The sequence below is a fragment of the Apium graveolens genome, chromosome 10 (genome assembly GCF_009905375.1).
Source record: "Apium graveolens cultivar Ventura chromosome 10, ASM990537v1, whole genome shotgun sequence".
Taxonomy (NCBI): Eukaryota; Viridiplantae; Streptophyta; class Magnoliopsida; order Apiales; family Apiaceae; genus Apium; species Apium graveolens.
The window spans coordinates 238,563,085-238,590,729 of NC_133656.1; the positions used below are offsets into that span (position 1 = coordinate 238,563,085).

A 27,645-nucleotide genomic window follows, 5' to 3' on the forward strand; every position below is an offset into this window, starting at 1 on the left:
CGTTCATAATTTTCTCCTAAAGTTTCGACAAAATCTTTAATTAAAATTTTTGAAAAATCAACTTACCAACATTAATTTACTCCTAAAATTTCTACAAAATCTTTAATTAAAATTTTTGAAATCAACTTATCATCGTAATGATAGACGCGTAAACGCATTCGTTTTATCCTTTATATACGTATATTGATTTTATTTTCAAAATATTTAATTTAAAATTTAATAAAGAAAAAAATAAGAATATGTGATGATAAAATTATAATTGTATATATTTTATTTCATATTTGAGAGGATCCGAATCTTTATACTTAATTATTTTCTCAATTTTTTGAACTAATAAATTTCAAAAATTACAATTATCTTATATTTTTCTAGATAGGGTTCGTAATTTTATCCTAAAATTTCTACAAAATCTTTATTTAAGATTTTTGAGATTAACTTACCATCATAATGAGAGGCGTCACGTAAACAATTTCGTGTTCTCTTTTATATAAGTATATTGATTTTATTTTCAAAAAAATAATTTTAAATTTAATAAAGTAAAAAATAAGAATATGTGATTGATAAAATTATAATTGTATCAATTTTATTTCATATTTGACAGGATCCGAACCTTTATAATTAATTGAATCCTTCTGTCACAAAAAAAATGATTAACAGTACAAATTTACAGATGTAGTACAAGCTTGTGTTCAATTTAAGTGCATTCGAGTATCTCCTACATAATAAGAAAAATGGATTCAACAATCTATCTGCCCTCTCCAACAATGTCATGCAGCATAGAACCAGACACATTCACTGGGGTATAATTTGGATCAGTTAGCTGGCTTGTACCTGCAGATGAGCTAAATGGGGTACTACCAGTGTTTGATGTTGAAGCATCAGCACTCAGAAAAGTTGTTGTATCCGAAAATTTCCAGTCTGTAAGGTATCCGGGCTTTGTAGTGACTGCAGTTACTTCGATGTCTCCTGATAACATTGCCACCACACGAGACATTGGAGGTCTTAAATTTGGTGATGTTTGAGTGCACAAGAGCGCCACGTCTATAAGCCTTTTAACTTCGTTCTCATTGAATGTTGACAGACTTGGATCAACAAGCTCAATTCCACGGTTATCCTCATGTAATTGCCAGGCCTAAAAAGAGGTGAACTATTACAAAATGCGCAAGCTTCTCAGTCTGGCAAATAATCTATTAATCGGTAACTACAACTAAATACCTGAATTTCATTTACGTCAATGGATTTTTGTTAATACTCACAGACAGGGTTACATATGTATATCAGTTCTCTACTTAAGGCTCTGAGCATACTCTGTGTGGTGTGTCTCTGTAGACCAACACAACTTCTACAGATGTTTGTGCTAGATAATGTGAATGTAATCTATTACTCCGGAGAGAATTGCATTTTGCACCCATTATATTTGGTCAAAACTCAATTTTGTATATTTATTTTCATAAATTGCAGTTTGCATCCCCTACTTTGAAATCCGCTTCAAGTTGCACCTTTTTTGCCAAATTTTGTCAATTTTTTTGCCCAAATTATTATCTTCAACAACATATATAATCTAGAGTAATTGGCAGTTTGTAACCCAGTTTTATTTTCATTTTTGCGATTTGGGTCTAAATTATTTTCTCTGTCAACATGCACCCCATAAAATTATTTTCGCTTCTATTTGCACCCAACTGACGAATTTCCATCCAAGATGACCGTTAACTTTAACGGAAACCGGGGTATTTCAGTAAATTACTAATTAAAACATAAGAAAATAAGAGTAATTGGCACTTTGTAACCCATTTCTTTGAGCGTTTTTTCAATTCGGGTCTATATTATGTTTCCTTACAAGTTGCACCTTTAACTTTGAAATTCGCTTTGTTTTGCACCCCTTGAACGTTTTTAACTTTTATATCAGGGGTAAAAGCGGATATTTAGGGTCTCCAAGAACAAATCGCCGAATCTTTAGATTTCCCGGTCCAAACCAACAAATAAATACATGGATCGGTTGTAAATAACAAGCAAAAGCTATCTGTAATATCAAATTTAATAAAAAAATTCCCAGAAATTAAACTACCAAATCGAAATAAAAATCCTAGAATCGAGTTTAATTTTTATTTTAGCGGATACAGATCGGCATATTAAATATTCGATCCAGGATTCGATCCGATAAAAAAATCCAATTATAAATAGAGCAAATATTTAATAGGCCGATCTATATTCGCTAAAATAAAAAATTAAACTCTATATATGATTCTTATTTCGAATTGGGGGTTTGATTTTCAGGCATTTTTCACGAAATTTGATATTACAGATAACTTTTACTTGTTATTTGCAAATGAGGTTGAGCATTCGGTCGGTTCGGTCCAAAACCAGACCGAACCGAATAGACTTAAAAACTGAATTATCAATTTTTCTTGGACTAAACCGGACCGAAATTGTATTATGGACCGGACCGAACCGAAATAATTCTGTTCAGTCCGGTTTTGGACTGAACGAACTGAATTTTTTTAAAAAAAATAAAATTGTAATAAAAATTTCAAACCTAAAAATATGAACTCTAAAATATAATTAAAGTAAAGTGATATGTAGAGTTCTACCAGTGTATAAATATAATTACAAATTAAAAATTATGATTATAATTTTTAAGATATATGTAAAATATATAATATAAATTATATTATTTATGATTTGGTCTATTCGATGAACCGGACCGAGCCGATTTTATTTCGGTCTATTTGGTTCGAACCGAATATAACAAATTTCTGAAAAATTAGGACTGAACCGAACCGAATTAGTACGGTTCGGTTTAGTTTTTTGGTTTTGGTTCGGTTTTGCTTAGCCCTATTTGTAATCGATTCATGTATTTATTTGTTGGTTTGGACCGGGAAATCTAATGATCCGGCGATTTGTTCTTGGAGACCAGAAATTTCCGATTTTACCCCTGATATAAAAGTGGGTGCTAAACAAAGTGAAATTTAAAGTTAAAGGTGCAACTTGCAAGGAAACATAATATAGACCCGAATTGAAAAGATGCCCAAAAAAATGGGTTACAAAGTGCCAATTACTCTTAGTTTCTTCTGTTTTAATTAGTAATTTACTAAAATGTCCCCGATTCCGTTAAAGTTAGCGGTCATCTTGGATGGAAAGTCGCCAACGGGGTATAAATAGAAGCAAAATTAATTTTACGGGGAGCAAATTGACAGAGAAAATAATGTAGACCTAAATCGCAAAAATGAAAATAAAAGTAGGTTACAAACTGCCAATTACTCTATAATCTATTATTGAAGATAAAAGATGAGATATATTGTTGGAGACAGCAATTAGGGCTAAAAAATTAGGCAAAAAGGGTGCATGTTGAAACAGATTTCAAAGTAGGGGATGTAAAATGCAATTTATGAAAATAGGTATGCAAAATTGGGTTTTGGCCAAATATAAGGGGTGCAAAATGCAATTCTCTCATTACTCTATCGACGAAATGTAAATAATCTTTAACAAAACTGACCCTGCTCTAAACCTTATATAGGTATAACACGACATTATCAATACCCTCTCCAAGCTAAACTTTATAAGCATGCCAGTATTATCTAAAAATGGTTCAAGAACAAAATTAATGCTTAAAAACATATTACTATTAGTTAATCCTTAGAGCGAGAGAGGAGAGTGCATACCCATTCAAGAAGATAGACTTTATCATCTTCCAAGTTTGAGTCAGAATTTAACCTCCCACTAACAACTTCAAGAGCTACTACGCCAAATCCAAACACATCAGCTTTTTCAGTAAGATGTCCACGCATGGCATATTCTGGAGCAAGATATCCACTGCAGTAATAATGAAAAGTATTCTGATTTCCTACTCGATACAAAAAAAATACAAAAACAATAAATATGTAAGCTGTTAGACATGTCTAATGAAAGTCGTACACTGTTCCTGCTACACGAGTACTTATGTGAGTCTTCTTATCATCGTAAAGTTTGGCCAAGCCAAAGTCCGAAATTTTAGGTACAAGTTCGGAATCAAGTAAAATATTGCTTGCTTTCACATCTCTGTGTACAATTCGTACTCGTGATTCCTCGTGAAGATATGTTAGACCACGTGCCACTCCAAGGCATATTTCAAAACGAGTTGGCCAGTCAAGAAACAAAGTTCCGTTCCCTGTTTCATCAACAAGCAAAATGTAACATTTTCAGAATTCATCCTTCTTACCTATATACAATAAGCATTCGAGAGATCTTAATTCAAGCACTAATAAAGGTCAAGGGTATGATGCTTACAGACGACAAATTATAAAATTCATAACATTTACTTTTTAGTGTTTGTTTGTCATCCTTAACTACTAAAAAAGATCTAGGGTACAAGAAGTAATTAAAAATATCTTTACTCGTAAGCATACAAGAATATTTACAAAGAATATTTACAAGAACATTTACAAAGAACATATTAATTTCACACATTTAAGTATATTTCTTCTGTTCAAAGTACATATATTTCAATAAAGCATTCAAAAAGAATACAATACTAATAGATGAAAAATATTAATTGTTTTTAAATATAATTAAGAAAAACGTGCATTGCACAGTTTATAAGCTTGTTATTTGTGAGAGCTATAAATAGTTACCAAATAATGCTTGATCAAGACTGTTGTTTTCAAGATACTCGTAGACCAGCATCCTCTTATCTCCCTCGATGCAGCATCCATATAATTTCACAAGGTTACGGTGCTGCACAGCAGATATAGTTGCAATCTCTGCCACAAATTGACTCTTTCCTTGGTGGGATGCTACAGAAAGTTGTTTAACAGCAACAACTCTACCATCACTAAGAGTACCCTGTTGATTAAGACGTGTTAAATTGCACTGCCTGACTTGTAGCTCATATTCCAATGCTAATTAAAGCAAGGGAGTAATAAAAGAACATGCATAGAAAAGGTTGCTGCCAAGCATTAAATTTCCTTCTAGATTATGCATCGAATTAGTATTAAGCATTTTAATTACAATGATAACATTATAGTAACTATAAAATCTAGGTTGACATAAAAATTTGTTTTGGAAGGGTTAAAAAGTTTAGTTCTGCAAGAAGGAGCCCAGTTTTAAATTGATGGTAAATACAATATGAATGTTGCCCACAAATTTGATAGGGTACTGTTTCTCCAGAAGGGAGAGCGTAATGATCACAATTTGTATTTTCAGTCATGAAAAAAGAACGTGTAAACCTCATATTCATACCATAGAGGTGACAGCAGCAATTTTACAACAGAGGTTACATATATGTTCATTTTCATTGTTTGTTTAATGAAATAAACTGTTCACCAGTTTAATTATGGTTATTAACTACAAATATGACTCACCTTGTAAACAGGCCCGAATCCCCCCTCCCCGAGCTTATTAATGGGACTAAAGTCATCTGTTCCAGCTTTCAGTTCAGCATAACTAAAAGTAAATGGTCTGGCATCCAGCCCCAGAAACTCTGTAATTTCAGCACAAAAATGAACAATAATTAATCAACACATAAGTATATCCATAAAAGTATATTTCAACTTGTATAATAAAACATATTAATTATATGAAACAATTTCTACATTAGCATTCGTTTAATACCTAGTACTTCTATGATATAGGATATTGGAAAGCATTGAATGACTAGAGAAAACATGTTAAAATGAACCAGACTAGACAGTGCAGAATACAGCAATGCCTCCATGACATATGCTGAAACAAGGATGCATATCACACTTGTATTATTAAGTTATAGTAGTATATACAATTTTCCCTGAAGCCGCGGTTACTTAATCAGGTCATGACCCTTTCTGCATTTTGCCTCTACAATCATAACTTTTCTCGATCTACTGAGAGTTGAGACATTATGAAGTTTAGTTTTCCTACAATTGATCTTGAGAAGCACTGCCTTCTAGGGCACATGTAGGTCCACCGTCCACACGATCATTCCCTTAACAGCCTACTTCCCCTTACCTCCTGTTCAATATTTTAATTTTCTATTACCTTCAACTCCATGGAGTTTTCCACATTATGTTTCCATCATTTCTTTCGCGGCCTCCTCATCTACTATTCTATTTAACCATTTTACTGTAGTATCCAAACTTATTATATTCTTAAGTTGTTTACAGACAACAGAAAGTTGTTTTTACCATCCAAACTAGTCTAGAAATCACCAATTAGAATCACAAAGCAAAAATAGCCACTTACGGATCTTCCAGAAATTTGTTTCAAATTCCTGAGAATTTGCATATATACACAAGCCACTACTTCACCTTAGTCACAAGGATAATGACAATATCAATTTATAAAGTCTATTAATAATATAAGATAAAAGCGAATGAAAAGCAATCCTAATAAAGAAGAAATTTTTGCCAAGGATATTAGGGAGTTATCAACCTAAAACTTACTCATGCAGATTCGAGCCTAGTCAGCTGATTCTTAAATATATACTTACAAGAAAAGATATCCTGGTATACCAAGAAGTTAACACTAAATAATTCGATGTTGCTGCATTTTCGTTAATAATCCATGTTGTATAATGCAAGAAGTAAAAAACTTCCTTTGCATCAACACGTAATAAAAACAATTATGGGTATAGTGCATTTATTCTAGCACCTAAAGAGTGGCCCAAGTAAAAATATCGAAAAAAATGGGGCAATAAATATATAAGATGCCGAATCAATGTTGAAATATAATGACGATTTTCTTCTTTACCTTCATCTTCAAAAGTATTTTGCTTTTTTTTTCTTCGAATGAAGAAAAACACAAAAAATACAGCCAGAAAGCCTAGAAGAACAACAGGAACGACTATCCCCGCAATCAAACCAGTGTTGTTCTTTTTTTTGGAAGAATTGACAGGAGGATCATTGCTAACAGTAGTTTTAAAATCTGCATGACATGGGATCATCAGTGGCAGTACTAAGTTGAGTATATTGCATTGTCCCATACTCCCATTGTGTAAAACTGTAAATTACCTGGAGTAGCACTGATTGCTGAGATAGAAGGCCCATATGTACCTTGATCTGGTATACAACACGTTCCTTTTCCAGCCCAAAATAAATGAATTTCAAGGTAGTTTTCGGAAACGTGTACTTTAACATCCTTTGAAAGTGCACTGAACGAAGACCCGGCTTCCTTGCGTATATCAAAATCTTTCCAGATTAAATTTCCCTGACACAAGCAAATCAATATATCAGAGAAGTAATATAGCATAAAGAATTGAAACGAACCCACACATTCCTGGATGTCAAATCGACAATAAAAAAAACACACGTGCCTGGATGTATATATCAAAAATCCGCTTTCCAAGACTCTTCCAAGTAGGAGGATCTAGGATAGCTATCTCTGCAAACTGAAGTTTCACACTGTAGTTGCCATTCTCAAGTCCCAAGCCATAATACCGCAAAGACCCAGCAGAAATTCGTGTAGTCTGGAACAGCTCTGAGTCCAAGGTATTTTTAAATTGAGATGAAGATGCGTATATATATTGTGGATTATTAGTCCCAGCATGCAAGCCCGCATTGCTGACAGCCCACCTGTTCGCGGTGTTAACAAAATATGTGGCAGGACCAAGGGTCTCATTGTCTCTCTCATACACAATCCTGTCTGAAGACGTAATTTGCGGACCACCACACTTAATCGAGAAGTTATAATCTGTAAGATAATGCAGCCACAAATATGATTAGACAAGAGTCATTTAATGTCTTAGTTGTCATACAGCTAATATTCATTAACCTGTTGTTTACACATTGCATTTCATATTCATGAGCAGTATAATTTAAAAATTAGATTATAATAAAAGAAGTTCACTGTGTATTATATTATAATCTGTATTTTGATATGTATAGACTTCAAAGGGTTTATATTTGTTAAATACATAAAATATGTATCTTGCTTATAAAGATTTGTTTTACTGATAGACGGACAACACCATATAACCGATGCACATCTTCAGGTTTTTTAAGCATAACATATTGCATTCGGGTTTTAAAGCATTAAATATAGCGTTGCCATCAATTATTAATACAATATCATTTCAATAATTTATATATGCAATATTTGGAATCTGGATGAAATATTTTTTAGCTTCTACAAGTATGATAAACTAATTGGGTTCGTCAATTTACAATAGGACAGAAGATTTAATTCCCCCCCCCCACCTAGGCAAATATCTTTGATCTGTCGATGGTTTGGAGTTAAAAGTATTAACAAATATTCCAAATTTAATTTGTTTCCAATATCCTTTTTCCTGACAGTGGGTTGTCTTTTAACACATTCTAGAGACCTACCTAGGGGTGTTTGGTTGATGGTTAATGTGGCCGGTTAACGGAAATCGGAACCTTAAACCCAAGTGATAGTGTTTGGATTATCAATTTAGTGGTGGGGAATGGGAACTCCATTCCCTCTTGGTGGGTAAACCAAACCCACCATACCCCTTGGGTTTCCATTTCATTCTCATTCCCATTAACATCCATTCCCATACCCTCCATTCTCATTCCCGATTCCCATTACCATAGTGCATCCAAACGCCTAATTTTCCAATATTGGAAGCTGGGAGCTGATGAACTGCTAGATAACATACTTTTCATCTTCTATATCATATTGGAGCAAGTGTTCTGAATTTTAGACATAATCTTTAACTGCTAATACATGAGATTGACCATTTTTCTTAACAAAAAAAATGCCAAAACAGTTACGAGGTAGGAAAAAATGAGATGGCACAAGCCGCTACATCAATTCAGGTTAACAGGTGTTCAGTGACTATTAGGGTACACCTCAAGCAACAAAAATTAAGATAATCTGTTAAGAAATTATGTTGCACTTACATCTTGGAGAATCACGATTGCAAGGAAAACCCCTCTGCAAACAGTTCAATCCTGCAGGGAGAACTCTGAGAGCAGAAAATACAGGTCAACAAAAATAACAAAAATACACGAAGAAAATTTTGAAGATAAACGCCAAGAAAAAAGTGCCGTTTGTATACTGAGGCGACTAATTTTGAGAAACGCATGTTTAAAGATTTGCTTCTTCATCCAGGAAATTAACTTATACCTAATCCACAAGCTATATACTCTTAAATTATAGATACTGATTTTGCATTAAACATCTTTGCCCAATTCCAAAACATGTGATTAGTCACTAATCTATATGCTTCTGCAGCGAGAATATATTTGATTTAAAATTTTGATTTGCCAAATAGAAAAAAGTGGATTATTTGGGCGACGAGTGTACAAATTTTTAGCACAAAGAAGCATAATTATCATGCATTTGAAATTTCAGTATTAGTGTAGCAACAGATTTGGAGAAACTAGATGATTAAGAATCACCTGCTATTTGATCCTTCAATTGTGAAGTTGTTGACAGCTAAGTTACTGCAAATTATACCATAAAGCTTTCATTGTTAGTTTGGAATATTACAGTTGACACTGTAATACTAATACAATATAAGAATCAAAAGATGCAAGCCACTAGATTATATTGTACTTATCTATGTACATACATTTGTATGTTTGATTGGCTGATCCACGAGGGAAATGTCCCAGAAAGGTCATTGTATGATAAATCTCTGCAAACATTTGAGGATGTTAATTACATTTCTACCCACTTACAACTAGTGATGCTATTTTTTAGTATGACACAAGTCTATTTCACTAGTAAATCATAGTTATACACATTGAATTATACACAATATAGGTCAACAAGATCATATAGAACCATTATAACAACTTAATTTTCGTTAATTGACAACTCAATCTTTTTTCTTGTTTTTTCTTTTTTTTGCCAAGTAACAAGTCAATCATAAAATAGAATGACTTAAGTTTCTCCCTTTCCTTTCTATCTAGAAGTATCCACTTACATAACAGAGTGTGCAACCGTCCAACGTATTAATGATCCAGTCAAATATTACATCTACAACCCTGGGTTGATCGAAAAGAGCAAAGACTATACACCGATGGAGGAAAATGAGAATACAAGCAGACCTTTATATAACCACTTAAGAGGAAAATTACTTGGTTGAGGTTAAAAGTTGATCTATGATTTTCAACCGCATTACACATGAAGCAGAGCCAAAGGTTTGACATAATATTTCTTCTAAATGGATAAGCTACATAAAAATGCTGCAATTGATGATGATGCAAATTGGAGTTCAATGTGAAGGAATTATGTATTTCTTCTAGATCTGGCAGGTGGGAAAATTTGACAAAAGAGAAATTCAATTGCTAAGTTTTTCTATCAGGAGGCACCGGTTTTTGTTTTTAATCAGGTGATTTTAAGATTAGAAAAGGAAAAGACTTCGAGTATGAGATCTCACTTTACAACGTAGACTCTTTTCTGGAATTTGAAACTAACAGTACACTTTCCCGCAATAAGGTTTTAATGGTGCATGGACAGTGATCAGTAATATTACTTGTCCAAACCAAGATAAGTTAATTCCTTCCTATTTATTATTTTTCCTCAAACTTATTGTGCAAAAACGTTACTTAGAAGTTAAAACACTCCCACTGCTCCCTGGCAGACCAAAAACCATCCCCTTATCAATCTATAATCCCACATTTTCAAAACATAAAATAACATACTACTGTATAAGTGATTCTCTAAAGTTGAAAACATCCTCCACATCCGCTCCCTTAAACATGTTCGTGTAACACAATAAGCAGTTACTGAAGTGATGGTACTAGAGTTAAAACTCAATAGTCAACCTGGTCACTTCATTCTTTTAAATAACTCACATTCCAAACACAAGCGTACTCACATATTCTGAAGAGATGGACTCTTTTGCGAAGGTAGTGTCCCAGATAAGGTATTGTTTCCAAGAAACCTGACAACAGGAGTACAAAAACATTCTTCAGTTTAACTTAAAGTAGTGCATAAAAAGAACTAAACAATTTATCAAATGTGCAGAAGAGCAGATTACGTGACTGAAAAATAACAGGTTGGATATGTGTATTACAAGAATGAAAGTGAACTCAGATTGAATAGTGAGTTTGGAATCCTTCCACTGAACTTGTTGAAGCTCAAATCTCTGGTAAGAAATTTAATAGTAAACATCAATCAAAAAATAAAGCTGTTGCATGATATATATAATTTATGCCTACAAATTTATTTAGAAGACTGGCAAATTTCCCGATGAATGAATATACGATAATTACAGAGAAAATATGGTACACACTTTAAGTTTTATGTGTTTAGAAGTCAACACGGTCATTTTAAGGAGAGATTTCAGCAAAAGTAAAAGGTCTCATTGCAAAGAGGAGCTAGTCAGAACATAACAGAGATGCAGAAAAGCCAAAAAAAAAATATAAGGATCAGGACCATGACAAAAGGAGGCATGGCCATTGCTGACCTCCTTAAATTAGTGACATTCCATGACAGTCCATGTTACGGTTGTAACATCTACACAGAGTCTACTATCAAGGTAGCCAAGGTGTGACAGAGGTCTGTCAGGGCAGTGAAACACACCAAAATCAGACTTTTCTTTTACAAGTTGCATCTTCTATCATTTACCTTCTACCTGTAAGTGCGGTCGCATTATAAGACAATTGTTTTTGTTCTTCTTAAATGTAGTTAGTTTAATTTCTCTTTTGAGAATTGAAATGCATATTGTTGTTCTGCAAAATAATTTATCATAAATGGTTCAATCTAATCTTTATACTTGGTGAGTCTCGACCTTTTTGCTTAATTTAATATGACTTTTATAGTTGTTAGATATATAATAGACATATTTAGCTTAATAGATATATCAATATAATCACACGAGATTTGCAACATAAAGTAATATGGATCTTTGGCATGACTTAATCAACATTCAGTTTACTTCAGATTTGATATTGTTGCTAGAACACCAGTGTCAGAACAAAAGAAAGCTACGGTTTAAATTTACTGGGCCTGATCATCCAACTAGAATAACTTACAATTGATTCAACTTTTGATGTTCACCAATTTCAGAAGGGATAGAACCAGACATATTGTTATTCCGCAAAACTCTGCAGACGGGAAAGAAAAGGACAAATCAGTCATAGCATGTCTATCAGAAGAGCGATTAAAAGTTTGGAATGATTTTTGCAAATAAGTTAAAACATACAAGGCACACATCTAAGGACATAAAACCAAAATCCTTACAAGATAGTCAGAGACTTCATTTCCTTAATGAATTCCAATGTAGAGCTCCCATTAGACACATCACTTATTCTCCTGGGCAATTGAATTTCCAAAGGTCATTATACTAAGTAAATGGAAAGCACACAGTGCCACATACTATAAACAAAGATGGATCTAATGAAAATTTACATTAACTATAGATGTCTGTGTGTGTAACTGTGTATATACAAACATGGAGTAGCACTCACAACTCTGTCAGTGATGTCAAACTGGAAAGCGTCATCGGTATGGGACCTTCAAAAGAGTTCCCTTGTAACCTCCTATACAAACACCAGGATATGTCTAAACACCGAGTTTTCCATAATACATCTTAAAAACAAGTGTCACATCTTCATTAGCTTCGTGTCGAGACAAATCTGTTAGTTTCCAGTATATTTTGCATGGGAAGAGAAGAAATAAGTCTTACAGGACACTAAGCTTTGACCAGTTTCCAATGAAGTCGGGTATTTTGCCTGTGAGAGCGTTATCAGAAGCCCACCTGCAATCGCATTAATACCCTCTTGTGAAAGAGACCAAAATCACCCGATATTATAGTCATCTCAAGTTTTCTGTAATTGCATTTAAAAAACGACTGGAAGTTCTTACACAGTAGCCAGTTCTTGTAGACCAGCAAAGGTTGAAGGTATGGGACCGCTCAATCCAGAACTATCAAAGTAACTGACAAAACGAACAAGGCTTATAATACATATTTTGTTATAGAAATAATTTTAGAATGACCGCATCAACACAGAAAATGGTTATGAACCGAAGAAAAGCAAAGAACTCATGTTCAGCGTATAAGCACAGCAAGAGAATAATATATATTTCACATGGATTACTGAATAACACTATTACCGTAAACTATCAGATAAGGGAAACAAAGATTTGAGGGTATGCAAAGAGACAGATTATCAATGTTTTATTATTCATTAGATCAAAAAAATAATACATAATTTTTTCCAATAAATGGTTTAAAAAGTTATACAGAGTGATGTTCTTAGAATTATCATGAATTTCAAACGTTATAATAGAACGAGGCTCAACCTTAATGTGAAGATTTAGACTTGTATTGGAACATTAATTTCCATAGAGTTAAAACCAAAAAACTTACATTTGGGTCAACTTCGTCAAACTCCCCAGCTCTGATGGCAAAGGGCCACTGAAATTATTTGAGCTAAAAGATCTGCAATAATTTCATAAAGCAGCAAAAATCATTAGCTTGAAGGTTAAAAGATCATCAATACGTCACATTCGAAATTGCTAAAGTGAACAAAAACATACAATGATCTCAAATCAGTAAGCTTTCCAAGTTCCTTTGGAAGTTCCCCTGATAGCGAATTAATGCCCAAACTCCTAAAGACGTCATATAAGGTATAAGAGTTCAACAAGACTATCAGAAACACAAAAGTATAAATCAATATAGAATTTTCTTACAAGTACTGCATGCTAACTAAGTTTCCAATTGATGCAGACAGAGGACCAGTCAAGTAATTTTGGGCCAAATTTCTGCAATATACACAGGATAAACTTTACAATCATTCACAGAAAAGAGATGTCACTGTGCAAAATGTTTTAACGTCTCGATTGTTATGTTGCTGTTCTGTGACATGTGTGTGTGTGCGCGCGCACTATAGCTTAGTAGCTGTGTAATAAACAAGAAAAGTGTAAAGAATCATCACTGCCTCGGATAGAAAACATACAAATTGACGAGGGAAGTCAAATTCCATAGCTCGTCAGGGATGACACCTGTAACATCCAATGCATAAACCTTCCTGCCAAAAACACATGAATGAGTTTACAGCGCCAGAAACAAGCACAACTCTGACACATGTTAGCATACAAATGTAAGACTAATTTATAGTGTCCGAGTCTAACTAATGTTGCATAAAAGTAATCAAAATCTCGCATCTGCACGCGTATAATTTGAATGTACCATGTTAAACTTAAATCAGTGACTATTTATAACAGGTCTACATCAAAAACAACATCTAACAGGTTCATTATTTTTTTTTATTTTCTTTCGATTTTTCAGCTTCACAATCCTATTAACAATGGTAAGTTCCATATTTCGATATTCCAAATTCGTTAGCTAAAAAATAAGTGTGTTGCAATTCATTTACTGAACTGATTCTTTTTGCAGCAATGCTTGAATATTAGAAATATTATCTTATAGACCATATATCAAACACTTGGAATACGCAAGGAGCTTAAAATACAATACTTAATATAAGATATTTGTCCAATCATCAACTCTCTCGTAAAGTATTAGGAAAAGAGCTTAATATGTATGAGGATCAGGATGCTTATTGAAGCTTTTCTAAGTCGAAAGAGCTCTAACACCATGTTAAATAATTTATTAAATACGATAATTGTATATTTAAAAAGATGTATGATAATATTAAGTTAACGTTTCTCGTAAAAATTTTAAAATGAGTGTGCAACTGAGTATGTCCACGTATAAGGAAGAAATTTATCAAAAGGAAAATACTACATTTGGTGTGCAGAATTTGATATAAAATTGTGTACGAAATACCATGTGTTAAGTTTTAATTGAAATGGTGTATGCATTCACATCAACAACCCCGGTTAAAACATCTCACGTCAATTGCCATGTCATTCTTATAAATTTTTGTGCAAATTTTTGTGCACAATTCTGTATATCCAGCACTACTCTTATCAAAATGTTAAGTTACTGATTCTCGTAAAAATTGAAATTTTATCATGTTATTAAGAATAACAAGGTTGTTTATGAGAGACTTACAGCTGAGTAATGTGGCAAGGAGTAGAGGTGCAGTCACATTTGATGCCAGGGTTAAAAGCTCCGGTACCATCCAAAGTGGTTGAATCAATAGCAGCTCCACTACATAATTCTCCGCTAATATTCCAATTATTTGATGCTGATATTCTCCATTTGCGAAATAATGAATTTAATAATCTCCCTGCGGCACCATTAAAATCATAATGAATAACTAATTACGTAATGAATATTTAATACTAATAAGTCTTTAATTGCAGTAAATGAAAGAAGTTACTGCAAGATTTATTCCATCTGTTTTTTTTGACATGTGGTTTGACTTTCTTGCACACAATTCTAAGTTCTTTGACCGCATAGATAAAATAATATTTTTTAAAATTTTCTTTTTCTAAATTAAACTTTTAGTTATATATTTTTATTCACAAAAATAAAAAATAAAAAATTATTATTCTAACTATGCAGTCAAATCACTTAGAAGTGTGTGCACAAAATTCAAACGTCATGTAATAAAAAACAGAGGAAGTAACTTTTTATTCGGATTGTGTCATTTATTAAAAGATACTCAAAGACGCTCTTCAAAGTTCTGACAAACTCTTATATTTTCCAAAATATAAGAGTACGCTGGTCCTTATAAATGGTAAGACTCTCTTCTCTCTTCTCTAATAAAGTATTATTCTCTCGCATATGTTTTAATTCAAAAATTATACTAATAGTTAACTTGAAATATGAATGATTAATTAATATATAACCTAGGAGACAGTATAAAAATTATTGCTAGTAGTCACGTATTTCGTAGGTAACCCGCAGCAGATACCGTTCAGGTGCGCACTAGATAAACCTACAGGTTCACACAATAGTCTGGGTAAACTCTACGGTTTCACACAATAGCCTGGGTAAACTCTACGGGTTCACGCAATAGCTTACAAATCATGTGAACAAAGATAAACCACATTTAAACAACAGACTCCAGCTCGTGAGGATAATTATAAACATTATATGTTGAGCAATTTCTGTATATAAATAGTTTCTTAGCTATAAATAAATGTCTCCTAAGAGTGGAAGAAAATCTTTATACACAAACGTTAGAACTCAGTACATTATATATGACTTAATTTATATTTATTACTTTTTTTTGGGTCGGAAATTTTATTTATAATTAAAATTATTAAAGTTTTCATTCCATCCAACTCTTTGCCTACAAAAGTTCACTCTTATTGGACAGAAGGACTGTATGACTGGCAAAGCTACTAATACAAACAAAGGTCAACTAATACCATTTTTACAACTAATCAAATACGGATTATCAGTGTGCCGAAGAGCACACACTAAAAAACGTTATTTAAATGACCACTTGATAAAATTAAAAAAGGAAAAAGGATCATAAAACCCAATATAAAGAATTTGGTGGAACGAATTAGGTATATGATACACTGTTTATTCTTCGCACAAGAATAATTTGTTTCAACAAATTTTATTCTGACGAGTTTTAATACAATGCAATTGTCTCTAATAAATATATATTGATTGTTAATATTGTTCAAATTATTTTTCACTCGTATAATTTGAAAATGTTCATAATCTAAACAATTGAAGAGATGAAGGGATTACTTCTAATTTGAAATTTGAAATTAATGCCAAGTATTTAAGTTAATCAATAACTTTGTTTTCTATTAAAAAATTCAAAAAACGTTATTGTTTTCGAGTTTTTTTTAAATCGTAGATAACCGGCAACCGCTATCCTTCGGGTGCACACTGGGTACCCTATGGACTCACGCAATAACCTGCAAATCACGTGAACCAATGTAAACTGCATGGGGTAAATCTCACGGGCTCACGCAATAGTCTGCAAACCACATGAACTAATGTAAATTGCATTTAAATAATAGGATAGGCATAATCATAAAATCTAATCTCGTAAGATTCGAACCTGCGGGCTTATTTCCGAGTTTGATTCTTGTTTGTCGAAAAAAGCCCACTGATAAAAATTTATTTCATGTCATCCCTAATTCGATTATTACTCGTCAAAAAAATTCTAGAATAAATTAATGTTACCATATATGTGTAATTATTAAAAAAGAATCAAGAAACAAGTAAATTAGCATATTCTCTAAGTTTGACTATAAGTACTTTTGACCATATATCTTTATTCTAAACAAGTGGTAAAAACTTAGCCACTAATCTAAATACAAGTATAAATAATTAGGTTAGTTGATAACCCCAATATCAACTTGACAATATATATATTATACTCTGTATGAAGTTTTAATTGGCTTTAACTTTTAGCTTAATTAAATATTAATTTTAATTTACCTAACACTTGCTGCCAGGCGTTTCTCTAGCTGTCGGTATAATTTATTTTAAAGTTGACATTTAGATGTGTGAGATAATGTATTACGTATAGAAAAGTTTATTTATCAAGCTGCGTCAAACAAATATGATAATATATCATTAAAATATTAAATATTCTTTATATTTTTTAATATATTTCGCTAAAATTTTTGACATAAATTTGACCGCATAATTAGTTTTTTTCTAATTCCTTTTTTGAATAAAAATATTAGATCAATACTTTTATTCATAAAACAAATTTTGTAAAAGAATAATTTTAAATATACGGTTAAAACTGTGACAAAAGTCAGACGTCATAAATTAAAAAACAAAATAAGTAATTATACTAAACTTGTTATTGTCAATTTATTTATTTTCAAGATGTTACTATTTAAACTATTTGACTAGTAAATTAAGGAAGGAAATAAAGTCATACACTCAAAATATACAACGGAGGGATTTCACACGGCAATAGCATGAGCTGCACACTAACGTATGCATGATGTAGATTTTACATTTTGTTCATTTAAGAATTAAAACTTCTAGCAATAAAGTTATCATTGGACCCATAATCTAGAATATATTAATTTTAACATTTACAATTATTTTTAATGTAATAATTATTATAACATATCATATTGCTATATATTTTTATGCCAATATTTATTAGGATTTTTTTTATTTCGATATATGAACGTTCATCATTTATCCCCGTACATTTTAGCCTGCCTAATATTTATTCCGTCTCATCCAATTGTCTATATAGTAGAAAATAGAGGCTCGAAATGCACTTTAAACTTCTTATAAAATGTAGTTATATATATTTTTTTAATTTTTTTCTTTTAAATAAAGATATAATATTCAAATTTTTATAAACAAATTATAAATAAATTATAAAATTATGCTTTATAATAATACTAAAATAAATAGAGTAAAATAAATACAGTAAAGAAATGAATGGAACAACGCATCATCATTACCCTTACCCAGATTCATTGAACAAATTACTACTAAACAAACCACTATAATATACATAATTCATCTATGGATTACTATTGAACTCGATCTACCCAGCTCAATAATCCATCGCCTTGTGTAGAAAAGAAGTGCCCGATAAACGCATAACTATAGTTTGTAACACAGTTAACATGCAAATATACACGAACCTAGTACTCCTATTTCTTCGGAAAACTAGTTCTCATTTGAGTTTTCAAACATGTCAAACTATGCAAATTTTCATATAACCGAGCGGGATAAGTGAGTACGTACCTTCTTCAGGATCGACGGTGAGATTGGTCTGTGATTGAGCTATCACGCCAAAACTCGAAAAGGAGAAGATGAAGATGAAGATGAAGATGACAAGCTTATGCATATTGATAAATGCAGTTGTCATCACTGCTCTCGTCGCCTTGGCTTTTAGTTTAAAAGACAGAGAGGCTTGTACATATCTTACAGATAAAAGGAGGCGGCTGTAATGGTGTGTGTGTATATTGAATTTTTTATGTCTTTTATAGGAGATAGTTTGTAGTTGAATTATTTACATGGCGTCCGAGCAATTTGTAGATTAGTTGACACCAATTATATATGCGGTTTATGTGAGTTGTATATTTTAACTTTCGTCGAGTAAAATTACAAAAAAAAAAGGTTAGAATAATAATATAGGCCCAGCTCAATTGGTTAAATAGGAGATGATTATCATCTGGTCACATGTTCGAATCTCACTGGATTATGACTCATGAGCCAAAGTCTGTCGTTTAAATTCGGTTTATCTTGATTCACGTGATTTGCAGGCTATTACGTGAGTCCGTAGAATTTACTCAGTGGGTATCTGAAGGGTAGCAGCTGCGGGTTACCTACGATACAAAAATAAAAATAATAATATAATATTTTGGAAAAAAATCTTTCTCCGATTCCATGTTACCTCCTATTGGTATTTCTGATTCACTTTTTCATCCATAAATGTGATTTTGGGTGAGGAAAAATGTTAGAATAATAATATAATGGAGGACAAATGTTTATGAGATCTTTAAAAGTAGACCATTTTTTCTAGTGATTGGTTTTCAAATTTCCGTTATTACCGATTTTGATTACACATTACAAAAAAGTGATTTGCAACAAAAAAAAAGTGAAACATTTTGTTGAACAAATAATTTGTAATATGTGACCGGAACTCGAACTCTGATTGCTTGCCGTTATGTAATTGAATTGTCACATTCTTATAGGCAGGCAGGTCCGTTTGTTTCAATTGTCAACTTTTAACTATCTGAATCGGCCCCCTCTCCAAAAAATATTATTATTTTTAATTTTTTACATCAAAACATATATATATTAAATATATTATCAAACAATATCAAACAATCATCTAATTTTTATAACAACGTTTTTTCATCAACACATTTTTCTAACAGTATAACAATTTTTAACGTCAATCTCGAACAGATCGTGTCCTGGGCAAAAGGATAGTCAAAATAGCGCAGTTTTTCAAAAGCTAAGATATTTTGATAAAATATTTGACATCAGATCGGACTACAACAAATTGAAGGTATTTTATTACCTTTTGTCAGTTGCCGCATTTGATGGCTGCAAGAACGTTAAAACAAAGACATGGATTTGTCAAAAGATACAGTCAACATGCGAATAAAGTAAGTGGGCCTTTCGGCCCAATATAAAACGAATGTGGCCCTAGTAAAGATCTGGGCTACTCGGATGTTAAATTTGAATCTTGTTGAACTGCAACAAAAGATCTGAGCCCATTAAGAGATAATACAAACTGGACCTAGAAGGGCTGTCAAACGGATAATTCGGATACGGATATCCGTATCCGCATCCGCAATTGTCGGATTCGAATACGGATAATATCCACTTTATTTCGGATACGAATAATATCCGCTTTTTTCCGGATACGAATACAGATATTTCGGACGGATATCGGATTTTTTAAATTTTTTGATGCCTCTACCGTATTTGATGATGATTTTAGAATATTTTTTATGATTAAATACAAATAATATAGTTAGATACATACAAAGTATGTGTATAATTATATAATATTTGTATAAATGTATTATTTAATACATTTACACACACTATAAACTAAAAAAATAAATTTTAAATTACATATAATTATATATTTATATAATTTAAATATCGTATATGTATTTAGTTTCGGATTCAAATATTCCGGATTCGAATACAGATAATATCCGCTTTATTTCGAATACGAATAATATCCGTTTTTTTGCGGATACGGTTACAGATTTTTCGGACAAATATCGGATTTTTTGAATTTTTTTAACAGCCCTATAGAAGAAACTTTTAGTGTCATATCATAAATGGGCCCTTTTCAGCTAAAACTATAATCAGTAGCAAGTTCGTAACATTAAACAAACCGAACTCGAACGAATTTCTAATGAACTCGAGCAAAATCTTAATGAACGATTGGAGTGTTCGTTTAGCTCATTGTCTCAGAATTAAAACATTCAGACAGGCGCAATAACTAACTACTAAATTAGTAACTTCACTTGGTAATTTGGTAAGCACTGCTAGTACATAAGATTGTCTGCCATAAACTGCATTGCTTATACACATCTTTATAATTTCAATCCTCAAGACTACTATATCAGACCGATGATATAGCCTATCAGCATAAAGGATTAAAGATGATGAGCCCGATAACGGACGTAGTTACAACGAACCAAACTAAACTTACCTAGCCTACTTGTGGAACTAGAGATATTGTCTCAGGGATTTTTATAAAGAAAAAAATGATTTTCTAATACATAGAAGCAAAAGCATGAAAATGAACAGCAAGCGTAAAAACACTAAAAAATGATCAAACTACTTTGGTTTCTAACAATATCTTATTCAGATACTTTAAACGTTGTCTTGCTAAAATATAGGCGGCCAGAGCTGAAGCTAATTTTAAACCTTTCTTTTTCATGATCATCAATGTTGAGCGTAGTTTTTTCTGCACCCTTGTAATTTTGCTTCTGAAATGGCATCAAAGATCCCATGTCATGCATTTAACTAACCTGGTTTTCTGCACCCTTGTAATTTTACTTCTGAGGTGTGCGTCAAAAATCCCATGGTATGCATTTAACAAACCTGGAAAAAGAATCAACATTCAGAAATCACCACAGAGAAACCAAATCCAGGATGAGAAGTTAATGAATAAACAAAGTATATTTCTCGATTTTGAAAGTATGAAATATAGCTTGAGAGTATATAACAAAGTCAGTGAGATAGATTACTGATAAGAAATGAAAAGATTCATGCTGTACTGGTACGAGTATTAGTGTCAATATTAATCGGTTGTTTGTAAGAAAGGATGCATAAGATAAATGACCAACAAAGATGTTTTTACCATCTATTTGGCGGCCAGTACTCAGAAAGTGGCAATGTACATAGTTCTATCACTGCTTCGAGGCTCAAGCTATGTATGAATGTTGTATTAGAGATTATGCATGGAAGCAGAAGCTGCCAGATAATTCCGCCACATTACATAGGGTAATTTACAATTGCATCAACTAAATATCTATAATCAACACATTTTTTTATCAATGGTTTTGATGGGAAATCTTCTCAATAATAAATAGTTCGTGTGTAAGCTAGTAATTTTGTAGCACTATTATCTAGTTCAAGTTAGTTTTGTAGCACTATTATATAGTTCAAGTTAGTTTTGTAGCACTACTACCTAGTTGTTGCCAACCTATATTTGGTATCTATGCAAATTCTGGTTAAATCAGTTCATGCTTCAAGCAAAACTTACTCATTACACAAAAAAAACACTTTTGGCCTTCCGTTGCGTATCTTACAGCTCTGTGTTTAAGACTGCAAAAACTTTAACAGTCTTAAGTTCCAGATTTCTCCAGAAAGTAGAACTCGAAGACTGCCAAATTCAAAGTTCTTGCCTTTCCAGAACTCAAGTTAAGATTGTTATATAGTTTGTATTATTTACATAACTCAAGTAACAAAAGTCATTGACACTAGTACAATCAACGTTAATTCACATTAATATGCTTATGCGAAAACATGTAAATAGAATTCTATTAAAGAGTTCTAAAATAATAAAGAAAGGTGTTGCCAAACAAGCTAAATAAAAGTTTTGACCTCTCAATTATCCGCTGATATCTCTTGTATGATCTCCAACACCTCACTTCGCATTTTCATCTCCACTGAATAATCAACGTTTTTCTCTATTGTTGAAATCATGTCAGTCCTGTTATGTTCCTGGGAGGACCACTGACAGATAGCCCTAGCAATAGCTAGCACATACAGACCACAATCATATCCATTTTGTTGTTGAGGCGCCGTCTCGCATTCAGTAAACATGGGCAAACCAGCAACTGCAGTGGCTTCTGATTCTCCGATTGCAGGTGGCTGGGTGGCTTTTGACCCTCTTTTAACATATGGCACATTTTTCTTCTTTTTCCTCTGTTTCTTCGATGAAGCATGTGGGCTTAAAGATTCACCACCTGGCCCCATGAATTCCTTGAGAGCATCGTAAAGCTTCAAGGCAGAAAAATTATTTACTCCCATCATGCTATCAAAATGAAGAAATAGATTTTTCGTCCTATCATACACAAGGATGCTCCAATGATTTCCACCGTCTCCCCCGCTACAATCCTCAATAATGTCATTTACGACAAAAAGGACAAGCCTCTCGCTCGACATCTCCCAAGACTTAACATAGTCTTCAACACAAGTGGTATCCTCACTGTTAGCAATCAATAGAGATATGAAAGGCGGTACTAACAGTGTATCAGTTTTTTTGGTGTTGAAGGAACCAGACAAGTAAGCGAAGTAGAATGCAATGATCTGGTCACTGAGATAGCAAGGTCCTTTTAGAGTGTCAACTTCTAAATCTGTTAAAACAATATCTCTGTAATTGGATTCCATTTTATCTCCCGTATCTGTAGAAGCGTAAAAATAGTAGGAAAATTTAGTACAAGAACACTATGATTGAACCAACATAAATATTACTATTGATGAGAATATAGAAAGTCCTGTATCTACATATTAAGCAACATGATAATCATATGATTATTCGAGGTTCTGAGACTGTGACAATACTACACAAACATAACTACTGATGAGAGTATATCATACAGACACATAATGTAGTTGATAAGAAGTTGTAAAAACGCAATCAAAATCATTAATCAGTTAATAAATTCATATGTAAATCGAACCAACATAATATTTCAGCTGACTTAATAAACTCTCGTACTCAACATTCCCAGGGGGTTAAAAATTCAAAGGGACTCGAGGCGTGCTAAATCAGTATTGCTAAATAATTGGAAACTGGACATTCTAAAGTTACAATGGTTCAATCCTTTATTCGAGCATATATTAAGGATGTTTCAAGATACAACAGTATATAGGGTCTTGTATCTACCATAGTTAGACAACAAAAATAACTACTGGTATTCATATGATAATACAGTGCGAAAAATATAAGTACTACACAAACATAACTACTAATATTAGAGGTTCTGAGACATGATTAACTTGATGATATTACACAAACACAAACATAACTACTAATATTAGAGGTTCTGAGGACATGATTAACGCGAAATTCTACACAAACATAACTACTAATATTCGAAGTTTTAAGGCATGATTAACTCGACGGCGATACTATTACAAACATAACTCCTAAGATAATATTCGAGGTTCTGAGGACGTGATGAACGCGAAATTCTACACACATTTTTACTATGTGAATATACCATACAGACGCATAATGTAGTTGATGTTGATAAAGGGACTCGAGGCGTGCTAAATCAGTATTGCTAAATAACTGGAAACTGGACATTCTAATGTTACAATGGTGCAATCCTTTATTCGAGCATATATTAAGGATATTTCAAGATACAACAATATTTAGGGTCTTGTATCTACCATAGTTAGACAACAAAAATAACTACTGGTACTCATATGATAATACAGTGCGAAAAATACAAGTACTACACAAACATAACTACTAATATTAGAGGTTCTGAGACATGTTTATCTAGACGATATTACACAAACACAAACATAACTACTAATATTAGAGGTTCTGAGGACGTGATTAACGCGAAATTCTACACAAACATAACTACTGATATTAGAGGTTTTAAGGCATGATTAACTCGACGACGATACTATTACAAACATAACTCCTAAGATAATATTCGAGGTTCTGAGGACGTGATTAACGCGGAATTCTACACAAACATAACTACTGATATTTGAGGTTTTAAGGCATGATTAACTCGACGACGATAATACGACAAACATAACTCCTAAGATAATATTCGAGGTTCTGAAGACGCAGCGGCGGATCCAGAAATATATTTTCAGGGGGATACCGAGCAAATTTTGTAAAGACACTCTTATGATTTTGAATTTTATGGGGGCATATTTTAAAAAAATTTAATGGTGAAAAAAGATAAAATTTGATTTAGGGGGACATGTGTCCCCGGTGCCCCTTACTAGATCCCCCTTACTAGATCCGCCCCTGTGAGGACGTGATTAACGCGAAATTCTACACAAACATAACTACTGATATTCGAGGTTTTAAGGCATGATTAACTCCACGACGATACTACTACAAACATAACTCCTAAGATAATATTCGAGGTTCTGAGGACGTGATTAACGCGAAATTCTACACAAACATATTTACCATGTGAATATACCATACAGACGCATAATGTAGTTGATAAAAACGCAATCAAAAGCATTAATCATTATTAAAATATATATCGGAAACGAATATAACAAATTGGCTTGACCTATCTGGTGCCCTAATTGATCATCACTCATATATCCACACACACATGTGAGATTCTGAAACTACAAAGCGTGTATAAACCTCATTAATTAGGCCAACAGTACAATAAAAAAGCGTAGATGAGAGAAGAATATACCTAAAATTTGAGAGAACGGGTGCTTGCCAGAGAGAGCGCGCGCACGAACAAAGTAACAAACCGATCTTTTAACTGCAGGCAGGCCTGTAAATAATTGTAACGTGTGGGTATATATGGCCGCTGGGAGGTGGTGTTTAAATCGGGTTTAATAGGATCCCAAGTTAGCCAAACTTTGTGTGAGTTACTCGAACTCTCGTCATGAAATATTCGAATTATTTGACTTGGAACTTCAAATTAGTCTGACGTGTAAGATTCTCGAGCCTTATTGAACCTATACTATTTTTAATTATTTTAAATATTTTTATATATTTATACATAAATATTTAATATTTTATTTATATTTTATATAATTAATTGAATCGAACACGAGCTGAACTAATGATATTTTGAGTTTTGGAATGGTGAAATTGAATTGAGCTTTCGAGCTGAATTCGAGTTTATCGAACTTTTTACGAGTCGAGTTCCGAACTTGAAAATTAAGGTTCGGTCGAACTCGAACTCGAGTCCGAATATTTTTATTCAAGTTCGAGCCGATCTTGGCATCGTTCAACTCGAATCGACTCGACCAAATCTAAATTCTAATTTTCCCGACTTCTTATGACTGAAATTCAAGACTGGGATTCGAGGGATATTTTGAAAAAATACCTAAGTCAAATTTTATTTTTTTGCAAAAATATTGTCATTTTATAAAAACTTTTGCAAAAGTACAATTTATATTGTAAAAATACTAATTTTCATTTTTTTATATAAATATACGATTTTTTCTGTAACTCGATACAACTATATGCAATCTGGACGAGTTTCTGCAACTCAATGCAAAATGCAATCAAAAAAACCCGATGCAACTAGTTACTTATCTGGTTGATTTTGGTTGCACGGTAATTTTGCAAATATTTTCATAAGATAATATATATATTTTTTGAAAAATTAGTATTTTTGGTAATTTTTCAAAATCCAAGTCTAAAACGATAAAATAATATATTTGATGTATAAATTTGTACCATTTTCATTTGAGTGTGGGAACTTAACAAATAATCCTAAATATGTTAAATAATTATAAAATTGATATATTTACTAAGGAATACGTGTTTTTATTATTTATAATAAATATGTAAATTTGAGGGCTTAATATTTCTATTTTTAAATTTCTATTTTTAATCATGTAGTTAAATTTTAAGAAGAAATTCTAAATATTATTTTAAAATGGGTTTATTTGAAAAATATCCAAGCCCAAAAAAGATTTTTTCAAAAATGCTTTCTTATTTTAAAAAAAAAACACAAAGACTTTTTTATTTGTAAAAATACTATATTTCAAAACTACGATTTGCTGCTATTCGATATAACTAGATGCAAGCTCGACAAGTTTCCGCAACTACATACAATTTCAAATGCAAATAAAAAACTCGATACAACTAGTTGTATATATGAGTTATTTTGGTTGCACCAAATTTTTGTAAATATTTTTATAAAATAGTTAAATTACAAAAAAAATAGATAAGTTAATACTTTTAGTATTTTCTTAATATTTTTTTTATAAAAATCAACCATTGGAAGAAAAATTTAGGCCAAAATATATAATATTCCATGCAATTCTTTTAAAGTAACAAAGTATCACATTTATAATCTTGATTGTTCTTTTACATATTCAACGATTGTATATATTTATTATAATTTTATTGTTAGAAACTTCTAATTACATATAAGTTTATCGCATAAAAATTTGTAAATTCACTCTAATAGGATAAAACTTATACAAACCACTAATTACGCTAATTTACAGTTAACAACACTCAATTTTAGGTTTACCGCAAAAAAAAAGTGACAACTTCAATACCAAACAAGTCACGAGGGCTTGCAATACAACATTTCAGATTTTTGAAAATGATAAAATTGGTAAATATTTCTTTCAATCAAAATGGTAAACATAGTAAATTTACTAAAAGGTTTTTTTTTTTGACAAAATGCTGAGAAATTTTATTGACTTAAATCCATCTCAATACATCTCAGAACATTAATAGGTACAAACCACCTATTAAAACTATGATCTGGTAACGCATATGATTCCCTAGCAAGCGTATGGACAACCATATTTGCAGATCGTTTACTAAAAGGTTTTTTAATTAGTCCCGAAGGAAGTTCAGCTGAGGTGTTGCAGTCGTGCCTTTCAAATATCTTCCTTGTTCAACTAGTACACTGTACAGATGCAAGTTAAACTATTAATCGAGACCGTTCATTTCAACACCTACCGGGTATACGTCCCTCGAACTAATATGATGGTAAGTAAGGGAAGTGATTCTTTTTTTATTTTAAATTTTATTCAATATTTAATTCAATATAAATCTCTTTTTTAAATTTTATTGAGTACTTTATTTTAAAAAAAATAACTTAATTATTTTAAATTATAAATATTATATTTGTTTTAAATTATAAATATATTTAAATCAGAAACACATTTAAAGCACATATTATTTAAATACAAAATTAAAAAAACAAAACGCGTTCGCATTGTATCACTGCGGC

The 27,645-nt window shown here is 32.2% G+C and overlaps 2 protein-coding genes across 3 annotated transcripts; both read right to left on the reverse strand.

Moving 5' to 3' along the window:
- Positions 1-561: 561 nt before the first annotated feature.
- Positions 562-18,724, reverse strand: LOC141692264 (putative LRR receptor-like serine/threonine-protein kinase At1g56140). Of its 2 annotated transcripts, none has more exons than XM_074497005.1 (24): positions 18,476-18,706; positions 14,885-15,062; positions 13,824-13,895; positions 13,558-13,629; positions 13,405-13,476; positions 13,235-13,306; positions 12,730-12,801; positions 12,551-12,622; positions 12,333-12,404; positions 12,106-12,177; positions 11,898-11,969; positions 10,937-11,008; positions 10,739-10,804; positions 9,485-9,550; positions 9,312-9,356; positions 8,811-8,875; positions 7,262-7,638; positions 6,960-7,155; positions 6,700-6,873; positions 5,337-5,455; positions 4,608-4,818; positions 3,913-4,144; positions 3,660-3,810; positions 562-1,132 (listed from the first exon to the last, which is right to left on the reverse strand). In XM_074497005.1, the coding sequence occupies exons 1-24, from the start codon at positions 18,597-18,599 to the stop codon at positions 746-748; spliced, it is 3,111 nt and encodes a 1,036-aa protein (XP_074353106.1). In that variant the 5' UTR covers positions 18,600-18,706; the 3' UTR covers positions 562-745. The 2 variants fall into 2 exon arrangements, with proteins under 2 accessions (XP_074353106.1, XP_074353107.1); XM_074497006.1 differs by having other exon boundaries at positions 1,010-1,147; positions 18,476-18,724.
- A 2,046-nt stretch (positions 18,725-20,770) lies between these two features.
- LOC141692267 (NEDD8-specific protease 1-like) lies at positions 20,771-25,284 on the reverse strand. The gene is made up of 3 exons (XM_074497009.1): positions 25,126-25,284; positions 22,316-23,118; positions 20,771-21,310 (listed from the first exon to the last, which is right to left on the reverse strand). The coding sequence occupies exon 2, from the start codon at positions 23,102-23,104 to the stop codon at positions 22,319-22,321; it is 786 nt and encodes a 261-aa protein (XP_074353110.1). The 5' UTR covers positions 23,105-23,118; positions 25,126-25,284; the 3' UTR covers positions 20,771-21,310; positions 22,316-22,318.
- Positions 25,285-27,645: the final 2,361 nt, after the last annotated feature.